Here is a 16,493-nt window from a genome sequence, read left to right on the forward strand (position 1 = left end):
ACATCCGATTGGCTAAACCAACAGCTTTCTCGACACTGATGTTATGCCTCTGTCACAGACCAGGAACGGAGACGGGACGCAATAACGTTCCTTTTCTCAGTTTTTATTAAGAAAGAGAACAGTGCTTGCATCCACGATCCGATGATCGTCGGTCACGGGTAGCAGATAGCAGGAACGCGGGCGAGGGTAGTCGTTGGCAGCGTGAAAAACAGGTCAGTGGCCGGGGCGGAGGAGCGAAAACAGAAACAGGTCCAGAAAAGAAGTCGGCATCAGGTATCAGGCAGGAAACAGGGCAGGATAGTGTTGTAGAGTACAAAAGCTTGCCTAGCTGAGAGCATAGGTTCGCAGACGATCAGACGAGTGTTTTTAGGAAGGCGGGAGTTTAAAAAGAGTCCAACAGCCAATCAGGGTCCGTGGCTGCTGGCGCCAAAGGCATCCGGGTAGACTTTTGACCCTGGCACCAAGTAATGGCTGTAACGTGATTGGTTAATTGCTTAAATATGAAACCAAGGGAAAAACAATTAGAATAGAATGAAATATACCTTTATTTTTATTGTTACAAAATTGAACATATTGTGACAACAAAATTGGACTTGGCACTCCAGTTTGACATTTTACTTTGAGGATAAAAAAGAATTTGAAGAAGATAATACGATTATTTACACAATATTTACACAAGAAAGTGGAAAGGAAGGTGACGGACTATTTGGAATTATTTAATATTTATAGACATGATAGCAATAGTTTTCAGGCCAGTAAAGAAGGCTTTGATGGCCCAGACGGACCACCACTGGTACCTACAAATTCCCGCTATATATATATTGTCTCCAATGAAGGTGAATTGAGTGTAGATGTATCTTCTCAGGTGGATGTGGAGAAGTTGGACTACCACCACTACCTGCCGCTCCTGTTTGACGGTCTCTGCGAGACGGCCCACCCGTACGAGTTCTTCGCCCGGCAGGGAATTCACGACCTTCTGGAACACGGAGGAGCCAAAATTCAGCCCGTCATCCCGCAGCTCATCATACCCATCAAAAGTAAGGAAGAACCTTTTCTTCTGGACTTTTGAGTTTTTCTGTCCATTGAATCACTTTAGTGGCAGGGTCTGGTTTTTGTGGGTGTCTCTAACGTGGAGAAGCCACCCTTGTAGATGCTGAAATATCTTTCCATCAATTTATCCATCCATTCATCTCTGATTCTCTCTTTCTATCAATCCTTTTTTCCATCCATCTCTTCTTTCTCTCCAGCTGGCCATCAGTCCATCCATCTCTTCTGGGTTCTCCATCCACCAATCATCTTTCCATTTATCCAGCCATCAATCTATTTTTCCATCCATCTGCCCGTCCATCCAACTATCCATTCATCTATCCATCCATCTCTTCTTTCTCTCCAGCTGGCCATCTGTCCATCCATCTCTTCTAGGTTCTCCATCCACCAATCATCTTTCCATTTATCCAGCCATCAATCTATTTTTCCATCCATCTGCTCGTCCTTTCACCCCTTCATCCATTCATCTCTTCTTTTGTTTGTCCATCCATCTAATTACCAATCTCTTATTCTCTCTTTCTATCAATCCTTTTCTCCATCCATTCATTCATCTCTTCCTTCTCTCCAGCTGGCCATCAGTCCATCCACCTCTTCTTTGTTCTCCAACCACCAATCTTCTTCAGCCATCAATTTATTTTTCCATCCATCTGTCCATCCATCCACCCATCCATCCAGTCATCCATCCAACCATCTCTTCTTTTGTTCATCACTAATTTTCTTCATCAATCTATCCATCTTTGACTCTATCCATCCATCCATTCGCCTCTTCTTTTCCTTATCCATCAATCTTTCTCTCTGCCCAGCCATCAGTTCATCCATCTCATTCCATCCATTCATTCATCAATTCTCTACATCCATCCATCCATCTCTTCTTTTTTCTCCATCTACAAATCTTTCCATCATTCCAGCCAAGAATCTATTTCCCCAATCATCTGTCTGTCCATCCACCCATCCACCCATCCACCCATCCACCCATCCATCCATTCATCCATCCATCGCTTCTTATGTCTGTCCATCCATCTATTCACTATTCTCTAATTCTCTCTATCTATCGATCATTTTCTCCATCCATCCATGCATCCATCCATCCATCCATCCATCCATCCATCCATCCATCCATCCATCCATCTCTGATTCGCTCTTTCTATCAATCCTTTTTTCCATCCACCCTTTAATCTCTTCTTTCTCTTCAGCTGGCATCAGTCCATCCATCTCTTCTAGGTTCTCCATCCACCAATCTTCTTTCCATCGATCCAGCCATCAATACAGCTTCCAATCCATCTGTCTATCCATCCACCTTTCCATTCATCCATCCATCCATCTCTTCTTTTGTCTCTCCATCCATCTATTCATCAATCTCTTATTCTCTCTTTCAATCATTTAAATGATCCGTCCATGCATCCCTCTATCTATCATTTTCTCATTTTCTTCATCAATCTATCCATCTCTCAATTTCTCTATCCATCAATCATTTTCCCCATCTATTCCTCCATCCATTCATCTCTTTTTTTCTCTATCCATCAATGTTCCTCTCCATTTGGCCATCAGTTCACCCATCTCTTGATTTTCTCTATCCACCAATGTTCTTTCCATCCATCCATCCATCCATCCATCCATCCATTCATCTCTTACTCTCTCTTTCTATCAATAATCTTCTTCATTCATCCATCCATTTATCTCTTCTTTTCTTTATCCATCAATCATTCTCTTTGTCTAGCCATCAGTTCATCTATCTCTTTCCATCCATTCATTTATTTATCACTTCTCCCCATCCATCCACCTCTCCATCCATCCATCCATCCATCCATCCATCCATCCATCCATCCATCCATCACTTCTCCCCATCCATCCATCCATCTATCCATCCATCCATCCATCCATCTCTCTTTTTTCTCCATTCACCAGTCTTCTTTCCATATATCCAGCCATGATCTATTTTTCCATCCATCTGTTTGTCCATCCATCCACCCATCCATCTATTCATCCATCCATCTCTTCTTTTGTCTGTCCATCCATCTATTCATTAATCTTGTATTCTCTCTATCTATCAATCATTTTTCTCCGTCCATCCGTGTCTCTTATACTCTCTACCTAGCACTCATTTTTTTTCATCAATCATCTTATTCTGTCCATCCATCCATTTATCTCTTATTTTCTTTATCCATCAATCTTTCTCTCCGTCCGGCCATCAGTTCATCCATCTCTTGTTTTTTTCTCTTTTCATCCATCCATCCATCACTTCTCCCCATCTATCCATCCATCCATCCATCCATCCATTCATTCATTCATTCATCCATCCATCCATCCGTCTATCCATCCATCTTCCCATCCATCTATCCGTCCATTGATCCATCCATCCATTCATCCACCTGTCCATCCATCCATCCATCTTCCCATCCATCTGCCCATCCATCCATCCCTCCGTCTGTCCGTCCATCCATCATGTACATTCCTATGCAATATTTATAATTATACACACATATATCTACATATATATATTTCTTTATGAATATATGTATTTATGTATATGTATGTAGTGAGTGTGTGTACACATTTCCCCCAAATACACATAACTAATCCATGTGATATAAGTAAATATCATCATTTCTTCATGACTGAGTGACAGCCTTCGGATCTGCTTGAAGTTTTAGAGCCTGCCTCTTTAATTTTGTATCCCCGTTTTCAATTATTCACCGTTTCGATACGTGACATTAGCCTTTCATAAGCCAGTTTTCATCTCTAGCAGAATCCAAATGGATATTTTCTTGAAACCAGTCGTCATCTCTGCACCACTGTCATCTCTCAAAACGCTACATCTTGTCGACGTGTTTTTGTTTGGAAAACGGGATGTCCTCATTCGGTTCCTGCTCGCAGTTTGCGTTTTTATCATTAGCGGACGAGGTTTTTCCTAATTAGTCATTTGCAGCACATTCCCCCCTGCGTGGTTTTGAAATGGCGCTACGCTAATAAATAAACAATCTGTGCTAAATGCTCCTCGTCCTGCAGGTAAATGGTTCTCATGTCTATGTTTCTTGCACAATGTTGACTATCTTTTTTGCACTATGATGACTATTTTTGCACCAAATGCATATGTTGACCATTTTTTTGCACTATGATGACTATTTTTGCACCAAATGCATATTGCACAAACCCTACGATACCAAATTGTATGTAACATCCTATATGCCGACATTTCTTGGGTATATTTTGTGTGAATTATAACTATAACCTTATCCTCCTTGTTTTATAACCTTATATTCTCTGTTCCTTTATCTTCTTGGGTTTTTTACCTCACTGGGAATGTGTGAAACTGGAGTGTCATGCCCAATTTTGTTGTCACAATATGTTAACCCATTTTGTAACGATGGCAATAAAGGTATATTCTATTCTATTCTCATCTCATCTCATTAGCCATACCGCTTATCCTCATTAGGGTCGCGGGGGGGCTGGAGCCCATCCCAGCCATCGCCGGGCAGTGGGCAGGGGACACCCTGAACTGGTTGCCAGCCAATCGCAGGGCACGCAGAGACAGACAACTCATTCGCTCATTCACACCTAGGGACAATTTGGACCGGCAAATTCACCTGAAATGCATGTTTTTGGAATGTGGGAGGAAACCGGAGTGCCCGGAGGAAACCCACGCAAGCACGGGGAGAACATACAAACTCCGCACAGGAAGTCTGGAGCTGGATTTGAACCCACGACAGGTTCCCATGACACGAACTGTGCCGCACAAGCGCTAACCACTGCGCCGCCGTGCTGCCTCTATTCTATTCTCATTACCTCATCTCATTAGCTGCACCGCTTATCCTCAGTAGGGTCGCGGGGGTGCTGGAGCCCATCCCAGCAATTTTCGGGCAGTGGGCAGGGGATATTCTATTCTATTCTATTCTATTCTGACATTGCTGCATGTTAAAGATAAATTAAGAATGCTAATGCTAATGTGACTTGATCGCTGAGGTGGCCGTGAATATTAGCGACTGGATGCTAGCTGCACTGCAAAAAAAGTCTTACCTCAACAGCAGTAATTCAAACTCATAACTACGTCTTCATGACTGAGTGAGTTAAGAATGATTCTTAATACCTTAGTAAAAAAAAAGATTAGAAAATATAAAATATTTAGATTAGTCAAATAAGTACAATTACGAAAATTGTAAACTAAATATATATACCGTAAATTCCGGACTATAGAGCGCACCTGATTATAAGCCGCACCCACCACATTTTAAGAGGATAACCACTTTTGTACTTACACAAGCCGCACCTGTATATAAGCCGCATGCGCCCACATTAAAACATGTAACACAATCACTAAATTAACCCTAACCCGACTTTGAGTCCCGCAATTGTAACTGAATATGAAGTCCACAGTCCAAAAATAACAGCCGGCAAATTGAACGTATAATGATACCGGTACTTAAGATATGACGCAGACCTGCAGAGTCCGGGTCCCGTTGAAAATAATCCGAGGAGAAAAAAATGTATATTTCCAAAGGTAAGGGTGGGAAAAAATATATATCCACTATTGTCCGCTGCGTCCACAAACATGTCTCACCTTTACTCTACTTCCCATCAGCCCCCGTTGTTTTCGCCACTTCTTTTTGATTCGCCCGTGAAAAACATATCAGAATAAGTCTCTAAAATAAATACATTACAAAAATATACAGTTGCAAATACAGATTATACATGGTTACACATATTTACAAAGAAAGACGGTACACCGAGAGAGTTTTCAAAGCTTTAATAATAATATTATAACTTTCATCCCAAACCGTGTCATGCATGTTCGGCAGCCGGTCTGGCTTGGAAAGACTGGAAGCCAGAGACCGACGAGATTGATAACAAATCAGGATAACGGAAATGAACAAGAGAAACTAGTCGGGAACAAAAACTGGAGACACTAAATAACAGGACACAGACGGAAAAAAACCTGGAACCCGAATTCAAACAGGACAAAAATAAATGGGAAAATACCAGACTTGAAATACCAACAGCAAAAGAGGACCGAGTCAGAACCCACGTCTTGTTCGTTTGCCGGGCTGACAACCGAAGCAAGAGAGCGCTGAGCTTTACATAGAAAGATAGCCATTATCTCAACGAGCAGCAGCTGGCGGGGCCAATTGGGCACCATGGCAACCGTGACACACACGGGTGTGGCCAATTGGGCGCCATGACAACCATGACACTGATTGCAAATTGTTGTGAGCATGGACCAGGCAGAGCGCTTTTTTGTCAGGTCCGACGGTTCCTTTTTTTTACCATTATTCCCTCCTAAAACGAACTGCACACGTGCAGCGGCAATCCATTATCCCCAATCTTGTATTGCTGCAAGTGGGAACCGGCAGCTTCTCAGGAGGCCCTTTTGAAATGCGCTGTTGTTGCTGTGATCCACTATCCCTGGTGAACTATTGCTGCGAGAAAACGGCAGAACGTGTTTTGGGTGCGTGCAACTATAGTGGGCCATTGTGGCCCGCCTAAAATGAAGTTCACCCTTTTGAACGTGATTCATTATTCCCAGTTGACTAGCAGGAGAAGACAGAGCAAAATTGAATAATGTGTGGTGGCTCTTTTTTTTTCGTTCTTTCCACCTAAAAAGAACTGCTACTGTACGGCCTCGATCCATTATCCCCAATCCCTTATTTCTGCGAGTGGAGATCGCAGCGTGCACTTGAGTCAGGAGCCATGTCGTTCTGTCCCACGCAAAATGAAATGATAAAAGCTGTGGCTGGAAGAGTATCCAAAATGAACTGCACTGTTTTGGCCGTGATCCATTTCCCTGAGTCAACTATTTCCTGAAAGCGGGAGTCGTTAGAGTTAATTTATTGTAAGGGAAATTAGGGTCTAAGGGTGCCTTTTATACTATATTCTATATTTTACACCTAATATATACTTTATACTTTTATATCTTTATAGGTTTATATTTCTATAGTGCTCAATAAGTGTGTGGTTTAACGATTTCACAGGTCAAAAGATGGCTTTTCTTACCAAATTCCATTCTTCTTATCAAGTTTCGGTTTTGGGAGAGTTTGACTCCCAAATTCCATTCTTCTTACAGAGACGCATTGTGTTTACAAAAGTTCCACTATCCTTATTACTCATTTATTATACTCGCACGCCATCTAGCAACCAACATTATACACTGCATTTAAATATGTGATTCCTGTCTAATCAAATCAGAGTACTCTTTTGTGCCCATGGTTTATTCTATCCTCCAATCAGAATCCATGAAACGCTTACGCTTCAGTCCGTGAGTATTTTTGCCTTGTCCGAAGTAGTTGACTCCTTTTTAATACATAACATTGTTTGTAACTCAAAAGGAGTCTCTCATTTGATTTTGAACCTGACATTTGTATCATGCGTGACGGCTCTTTTTTCTGTTCTTTGTGCCCAAAATGAACAGCACCTGAGCGGCTGCGATCCATTATACTTGTGAGACTATTGCTGCAGGCAGCATCTGTCTCTATGTATGTTAAAAATGGGTGGTGGGGCTTTTTCTCAATTTTTTTTCATACCTCCTGGAGTTCTGGTCCTTTTTAGAGCAAATAAACGAGGGATTACACTAGAACAAATAGGTATCATTTTCTGGATCCACCCTTCTCCTCCAGAAAACGAAAACAACTTGAAAGTCATCCAAAATCACCCCACAGGTCACATTCCCCAGTACCTCTTTGTTCCCGATAGCACACTTCACATGCCACCTACCCGGGCGCGACGCTCTCGCTACTTTACGGGCTGCCACTTTGAAAGTGACACTCCACTTGGCAACGCTCGCCGACAAAAGGAAACGTTTGGTGGGTGCTAAGATAAAAACCTGGCGCTACCTCGAGACGTGACCTTCCCTCTAAGGACGTGCGAAGGCAGCGACGGAGCTAAAAGTAGAAATTGGCGGCAGATTATCAAGCGTACTTTTAGAGACCGACCCCTAGGACTGGTGTAAGAATAGGAAAAGGTACGAGCACAATGTCCAGAGAGGGTCTCACATGACAGCTGGTGTGGTAACACTAGAAGGTGGCGCGTGTCACTGTGTGAAGCATGGGTATTTCTCAGGCTGGCCCGTGATTGGAGGAAAACAAATTCATAAATAAAACATATATAAAAATAAATGACTGTTTATTGTTCAAATTATACTGTAATCCTTTGCACATAGTAGAGACCAGAACCATGTGTATAAGTCTGCAAACTACCCCTCCCACTTTCCCATTTTACCATGCCCCCTTCTGGCCGTGCGGGCATAAAGAGTCGACCGGGGATAATGGGTCACAGCCAGGGTGATGCTTTTTATTTTAGGTGGAAAAAAAGGAAACAAAAATTGACACACATTTCCTCACTCGGCCTCCTGCTCTCAGCAGTAGTCGACGGGTGATAATGGATCACAGCTAAAACCACGCATTTCATCTTAGGCGCGGAGAAACAGCACCCTTCCTGACAAAAGTGCTTTCTGCCCGCGAAAGCAATATGGTATTGCTAATAATGGATTGAGTGCAGTTCATTTTAGATGGAAGTACAGTAATGGCAAAAAAGAAGAAGCAGCCCTGACAAAATATTGCTCTGATGGTTCCCGCTCACAGCAATTGTGGACTGGGGATATGCAGCCACTCAGGTGCTGCTCATTTTAGAAAAAGGAGCCACCATGCATGACACAAATTTGCTCTCTTGGATCCTGCTTTTAGCTATAGTCGACTGGTGATAATGGATCACAACTACAACCACGCATTTCATCTTAGGCGGGTAACAACATTACCATTCCTGACAAAAGTGCTTTCTGCCCACGCCATGCCCGCAGCAATATGGGATCGTTGCCGCGTGAGTGCAGTTCATTTTAGATGGAAGTACAGTAATGCCAAAAAAGAGGAACCAGGCCCAACAAAAGTGTGCTCTGATGGCTCCAACTCACAGCAATGGTTGACTGAGGATAATGGAACACAGCCGCTCAGGTGCTGCTCATCTTAGGTGAACAAAAAATAGAAAAAGGAGCCGCCACACATGACACAAATTTGCTTACTTGGATCCTGCTTTTAGCAATAGTCGACTGGTGATGATGGATGACAGCTACAACCACGCGTTTCATCTTAAGCGCGCATCAACAGCACCCTTCCTGACAAAAGTGCTTTCTGCCCGCCCCAAGCAATATGGGATTGGTAATAATGGATTGTTACCGCATGAGTGCAATTCATTTTAGATGGAAGTACCGTTGTGGCAAAAAAGAGTAAGCCTTACAAAAGTGTGCTCTAATGGTTCCCGCTCACAGAAATAGTCGACTGTGGATAATGGAACTCAGCTGCTCAGGTGCTGCTCATTTTATGGGAAAAAATTTAAAAATTGTAAAAGCAGCAAGACAAAAATTTTCTCACTCGGCCTCCTTCTCTCGGCAATGGTCGTCTAGGGATAACAGATGACAGCCAAAACAGTGCAGTTCATTTTAGGAGGGCCACAATTAAAATCAGAGCTAAATTAGGAAATACTTTAATGAGAAGCATTTTGTGTTCTTGGGTACGCTGCAAAAAAAGGAAATCTTGTCCCTCAAAATCAGCTCATTTTCACGCTTATTTTGAAAAGAACATTTTTTTTTACCTATATTAGAAAATGTTCCGTTGACGTTTACATTTCAAAAATAAAATCTTGCTTCAAAAATTCTGCAAACCTGAAGTAGATTTATTCTTGTTTTTAGTATTTAATTTAAAAAAATGACAGGAAAAATGTATAAACTTAATTTAGATAAGTAATTCATTATTATAAGAAATTGAACTGTTGTTAAATCAAGCATTTTAAAATAACAAAATCTGAAATAAAAATAAGCATTTTAAGTAAACAATCTAAGAACACAAAGCAGGAATTTTAAGTGTAAATAAAAAATGTGAGGATCATTTCTGACTTTAAAAATTTTTATACTTACAGTAAAATAAGCAAAATAAGCAAACTATTGCCTGTCGCATTCCATTGTTCTGTGTTCATTTAAAATCATTTTTGTTCTAATCTGAGTTGAAAATATTTCTTAAAATGAGTTAAAAAAGGGGGGGGGGCAGTATGTGAAGCAGATGATCAGGAAAAGGCAAGTCTGAAGAGTTGGGTTTTGAGTCCTTACTTGAAGGTGGACCGGGTCGCAGAATTTCGGAGCTCATACGAAAATGAGTTCCTGAGCTGGGGGGCCGACCGGCTGAAAGCTCTGCGCCCCATGGAGCTGAGGCGGGTAGGTGGTATAGTGAGATGGAGGGAGGAAAATCATCCAGTGTTCTCGTTTGCCCGCGTCCCTGCGTCCTAGACGCATTATTTTTGCTGGGGACGCATCGTGTCAAATCAACGTGTGTCCCCGGGACGCAACTTTTTTGGACACGAAATTGTCATTATCATTATTTAACAAAAATTTACCGCACTCCAAACTTTTCGTGAGGCAGATCCGCCATTGTTGTTTTGGTCTCGCCGTTCGAGTTTTCGTCTGCACGCCGATCCCCAGTTCGAGTTGTGTAGTGAAAGTTTGTTTCTTTTTAGAGAAGCGGCTTTTTCGGCTCAACTCATTCAAGAGAGCCGGCTCTCAAACGGCTCACCTGCTTTGATGCATTATATTACGAATTATGATGTTGTATAAAGAAGGACAAAATGAAAAAAGACAGGTTTGTGGTGATCCCTTTTAATCAGTATATTACCAACAATAATTTAATGCAGAAAACGAATTCACAATTTGAATAAGAAAATGTAATATTCTACTTAATTATATTTGCATGTATTTTTTCCTTCTACAGTGAACGTCCAAGCGACTTAATTTTTGGACTTTTTTTATAATAAACCTCATTCATGTCGAGCAACTCAGTATCTAACAAAAAATGTTAATCAACAATATATATGATATAACGAAACACATATACAATATAACATGTTAAACTACATAAATAAACATGTTTGAATTTTTTTTTTTTTGTATTTTGTAAGGGAAAATACGACAGTTTGTAAGGGCACACTAAATTTTGGGGACCCATAGATCTCTGTTGGGACCAATGTTCCCTGTAATTTTCCACGGGTCTGAGCGTTCACACAAAGTAGGTGAGCAACACTTGAAACAACAGTGAGCAACCAAAATCCCAAGTGTGGCAAGATAATTCATTATCAAACATGTCCAAAACTTGACATCAAGTTCCATTTTGCTGAGTTTCCGGCAATGCAAAATTATTTTTCTCTTTTGAATGAATTGACTCATGTACGATTCCAAAGGTTGTACGGCCTACAAACGTCGTTTGTTCTTACAATTCTTTCATAAGATATCCATTTTTTTCCCCCTGGTATCTTTTGTCGCATAATACTAATATTTTGGGGGGCTTATTTAGTCGGTTGCACGATACACAACTGTATTTAATCACATTTTTGAGTGGATTGATATAATTGGAAATGATTTAAATGCAACACAAACTTTTTCTTCTTTTTCCCTGTTTTTCTCTATTTTTTTAATTCTTTTCAAAAAAATCATTGTTTATTTTTCCTAGCTGCTACTTTTTTTCTTTTTGCTCTCTATTTCCTTTTTTCCCCTTTGTTTCTTTCTTTTCTTTTTTTCTGGCTTTTTTCTGAATTTTTCCTTCTTTTTTCTCTTCCTTTTGTTTCTTTTTTTCTCAGCTTTTCACTCCTTTTTCATTTTGGTATTTTTGTCTTTTTTGTTCTATTCCCCCATTCATTTAAGTCATTTTGTGCATAATTTTACATCATATTTGGCCATATAGGGATGAAAGAAGCAAAAACAACCTGAAGAGCCGTTTCGGACCCGAAAGAGCCGGTTCCTTTTAGTGAGCCGAGCCAAAGAAGCCGGTTCTCGCAAAACTCCACTGACTTTACTTAACTTCGTTCTACTTCGACCTGGACTTCAAAATACCGCATTTAGAACACAACGTCAGGGAAACCCGTGTATTTTTACCTTCATGCCCTGTAACTTTGACTTAATTCGCTTCTTAATTAGCAATTTCGAGCCCCTGATTTTTGTGAGCTGGCTAGATTTTCTTGTGCGTGGAAAAACTCGGAGTAGTGCGCAATTGGGCACACACGCAGCTTCGAGGTAACATTGCACTGAATAGATTTTCTTGTGCGCTGAGAATGTGCGGGCAGTTTAGAGGGAACATTGGTTGGTACCCATAGATTTTTGAGCATGAGGGTCCCCGGGACCCATCACTTTTCACAGGTAAAATGAACACTGAACATCTGATAATCTTTACCCTATTAAATGAATATCTTTTGAGAAACGGGAGAAAAATGTCTTAAAATGACCCCTGAAATAGGCTAAATCAGGGGTGTCAAACTCATTTCAACTCGGGGGCCACACAATAGAACAAACATTCTGTCGGGGGCCGGACTAGTAGATTAAAGAGAAAGAAAAAGAGAGATGAAGAAATAAGAGAAAGAGGGAGGGAAAAGGAGAGAGGGTGGGACAAAGAAAGAAAAAGAGAGAGAGGGAGAGAGCGTTAGAAACAAAAGCTTAAAAGTCGTGGGAGTGGGGAAAAAGAAAGGGAGAGGAAGAAATAAATCCAAAGAGAAATAGAAAGACAGGAGAGAAAAGAGAAACGAAAGCGCAAAGGGTATGAAGAGAAAAAGACAAAAGAGAGAAAAGGAAAAAAGGAAGTTAGAGTGAAAGAGACAGAGAGAGACAAAGAGAGAGAGAGAGAGAGAGAGAGGGAGAGTGAAAGAGTGAAAGAGACAGAGTGGGAGAAAAGGGGTGGAAAAGAAAGAGAGAGAGAAAGAGAGAGCGAGAGAGAGAGAGAAAAATAAATTCAAGTACAGTGTCTTTGTTCGAGGCACCTGGCTTTGGCAACATCAAGTTGACATATTTCAACCTGCAGCTTGTTTTTCTCTTGCGCTTCTCTGAGTGTTGTCTCGCGGGCCGGATTCAAACCCTTAGCGGGCCTGATCTGGCCCCCGGGCCGCCTGTTTGACACCTGTGGGCTAAATGATCCGCAACATAAAAAGAATTCAGTCTTTGGAGCCTAGCGATCGTCCCGGGTGTGAAAACCCATCGCGCCGATCCCGAAAGACTGAATCGTGATCCCGGCGCTCTCTAATGTGGCATAAAGTGTCTAATGTGCCATCTTCTCACACATTTAGTTGCCTGGATGCGCTCACTTTGCACACACATTAGACTACGGGTCCAAAACCCTCGGCAGATTCTCCATTTTTTTTGTGTCTCGCGGGCGAAGGTGACTGCCTCCGCTGAAAAGCCAGACTTTCCGCTTATAATGGAATTTTAAATGACCCGCTCCTGATTAACTTTTCGGGTTATTAAAATAAGAAAAAAAGGAAAGTCACTCGTGCCTTGTTTCGGCATCTGCAAGGCAGCGGTCCGTGTCCCTTTGAGATGAATTACAAGAGGAAGAGTGAGTGAAGGAAATACTGTCTCAGGGAGGGGGGGGGTTCAAAAATGGCAACATATATATATTTTTCTCCTCGACTGACGTTAATACACCTCCAATGCGGCTGGCGGCTTCTTATCTGCCACGTCAGGCTCCGGTGAATTTTGATGATGAATGCCGGTCGCCCGACGGGAATACGCAATCGAGTGGTTTCCGATTTTTCGCCGCCTCGAACCGAACGGCTCGTTTTATTGCTTGTTGTTTTGAATTTGCTAACCAAAACAGCAGCACATTGCATTGGTAAGCCTCAGAAATGTTCAGCCGAGTGAAGTCATGTTTATTTCTCCATCCTCATCCTCCTAGACTTGAGCGCCGCCTTCGACACAATCTCTCACCCTATCCTCCTCAATAGACTCTCCTCCATTGGTCTCACCCATACTCCCCTCAATTGGTTCCATTCCTACCTCACTGGCCGCACTCAGTTTGTCCAGCTGAAATCCTTCACCTCAAAGCCCTCCCTAGTCACCACAGGTGTACCCCAGGGATCTGTCTTAGGTCCTCTTCTCTTCATCGTCTACCTCTTGCCTCTTGGTCATATCCTCCGCAAATTTCATATCCACTTTCACTGCTTTGCTGATGACACCCAACTCTACCTCTCCTGCAAACCAAACTCCATACTCCCACCTCCCTCCCTCACCTCTTGCCTTTCCGAACTCAAAACATGGTTCACAACAAACTTTCTTAAATTAAATGCCAATAAAACAGAATTCCTCCTTCTTGGCACCAAATCCACTTTATCCAAAGTAAACAATTTCTCTCTCAACATCGACAGCTCCTTAGTGTCCCCCTCCCCCAGGTCAAGAGTCTGGGTGTCATCCTGGATAGCATGCTTACCTTCCACTCACATATCAACACCATCACCCGCACTGCTTATTTCCACCGCCGCAATATTACCAGACTCCGCCCTTCCCTCACCCCCCGCACCACTGCTATTCTCGTCCACAGTCTTGTCACATCCCGCCTTGACTACTGCAATGCTCTCCTCCTCGGCCTTCCTCTAAAGTCCCTCCATAAAATTCAGCTGGTTCAAAACGCCTCTGCTCGCATCATCACAAAAACATCTTCCCAGCAGCACATCACCCCCGTTCTCCAACAGCTACACTGGCTTCCTGTTCAGCATCGCATCAGCTACAAACTGATCCTATATACATATATGGCCATCCACAACCTGGCTCCTCCTTACCTGTCCGACCTTCTCCAGGTGCACGTCCCCACTCGCTCCCTCAGATCCTCGTCCTCCCTCCGACTGTCAGTGCCCCCTGCCCACCTGAGCACCATGGGAGCCAGAGCCTTCAGTCGCGCTGCTCCCAAGCTTTGGAACAATCTACCTCCGGACCTCCAAAACTGCACACCTCTCTCCACTTTTAAGTCCCGGTCATCAGATATAAAAGGATTTTCAGGCAGAGACAATGTACATTTTCGTTCCGCTGCAGCGGGGGAGAATCGGGGAGAAACACAGGGGATGTGTTCTCGGCTCCACAATCGTCTTCCTCCTCCTCCCCTCCGCAGCCGGCTTTATTTAGTACAAGTATGGTGGACTTTTAGACTGACACATCATTGGGTGGACTTTAGACTGACACATCATTGGGTGGACTTTAGACTGACACATCATTGGGTGGACATTTTACTAAAACAGCAAAAGATGTATAGACAGTGAATATTAGGGGAATGTTCAGAGAAATACACAAAATATATATATATATATATATATATATATAGACTTCACAGAAGCCCTCTTCAATGGCGCGCCGACTCCTCCCATGGGTTTGCCAAGGAAGCCCCCTGCCTGGGCTTCACCATCTCGTCGAAGAGCGTCGCGTTGTCTGGAACACTCAAAACAACACGGAGCGTTCCTACGTCATCAGGGCCTTGTTCTTAAAACCACGCCTGCCGTCCTCCGTCTGGATGTGCTGATTCTCTTATCAGCAGTATGTCCCGTTCTGCAAACAACATTTTCCACCACTCATGCCTGCCTTGAACTTTCACTGCTCATTGAATAAAGGCAAAGTCAGTAAATAACTACAGCATTAAACTCAATAAATGTAACTTGTGTTCAACCATATAAAATCCTTTATAGTCAAATGTATAAAATCCTTCAACATACATGTCATCATAGGTTAGCATATGTAGCGAATATGGGTGGTAAATACATTCTTCTGACAAACAATTTATTGACCAACCGAATCAAAGAGCCGAGTTTATTCTTTTCGAAACTTATCTTGCCTTTTTGGAGCGCCACACACGTTTTGAGATCATTATCATTAATGTTGGGTTTTCAAGGCCAGGAAAAGTGTTTGCAAATTCTTGGAATTGGTGCCATGTTTCTTGGCAGTCTGACTCGATAGACCCCCGCTATAAAAAGTGTGTGAAAATGACGCTGACACACCTACTTTTGTGGCTTGACATTATGGCGTTTTAATGGGAAGCGACCCCGCCCCCTACCGGTCGCACCAAGAGGACAGCTCTTTTTAGAAAACCGGCTATTTTGGCTCTGCTCGCAGAGAAGAGCCAACTGTTTTGGCTCCCAAAAGACTCCTTAGATGTTTTTGTTTTTTTAATTATATATCATCAAGAATAATAAAACATTAACCACAAGATAATTGAGTATTTATTAATTTTGTATGTTTTGGAGGGAATCCCAGAAAATCACATGAAATATTCACAGATCTACAATAGAAAAGTAAAATACAAAACTATTTTAGCTTTTCATTCACTGAAAAAAATTAACGTGAAACGACAACACAAAATCCCTGAACATGCAAAAAAATATATATATATAAATTAAAGATATGAACTGTTCAGTGCTACAGATAAATGATAGAATGCACCCAAAAAAAATATTTATTTACAATTCTTTTTATACCCATTTAAACACGATCCTCTAAAAAAGACACAAAGAATATAAATTCAAAACAGTTAAACAAAAAGCAAAAGATAAGCAGTCTGCACCAGAGCACTCAATATCATTAAAATGAGTCCAAATTTGGCTCATTCTTCTGTTTTTGGTACATTACTTTCTTTCTTTTTTCATGTTTCACACTCCATTATTACCCAATACCTAGTGAGCCT

At 42.0% G+C, this 16,493-nt stretch overlaps 1 protein-coding gene across 1 annotated transcript in view; it reads left to right on the plus strand.

Moving 5' to 3' along the window:
* The window catches only part of pacrg (PARK2 co-regulated), a 268,864-nt gene that overhangs the window by 148,047 nt on the left and 104,324 nt on the right, over window positions 1–16,493 (plus strand). The window contains exon 3 of the mRNA XM_088354393.1: window positions 866–1,037. Within this exon, the coding sequence (XP_088210519.1) occupies window positions 866–1,037 (172 nt within the window). The remainder of the gene's footprint in view (window positions 1–865; window positions 1,038–16,493) is intronic.

Source organism: Urocampus carinirostris, chromosome 15 (genome assembly GCF_059441175.1).
Source record: "Urocampus carinirostris isolate Australia breed hairy pipefish chromosome 15, RoL_Ucar_1.0, whole genome shotgun sequence".
Classification (NCBI taxonomy): domain Eukaryota; kingdom Metazoa; phylum Chordata; class Actinopteri; order Syngnathiformes; family Syngnathidae; genus Urocampus; species Urocampus carinirostris.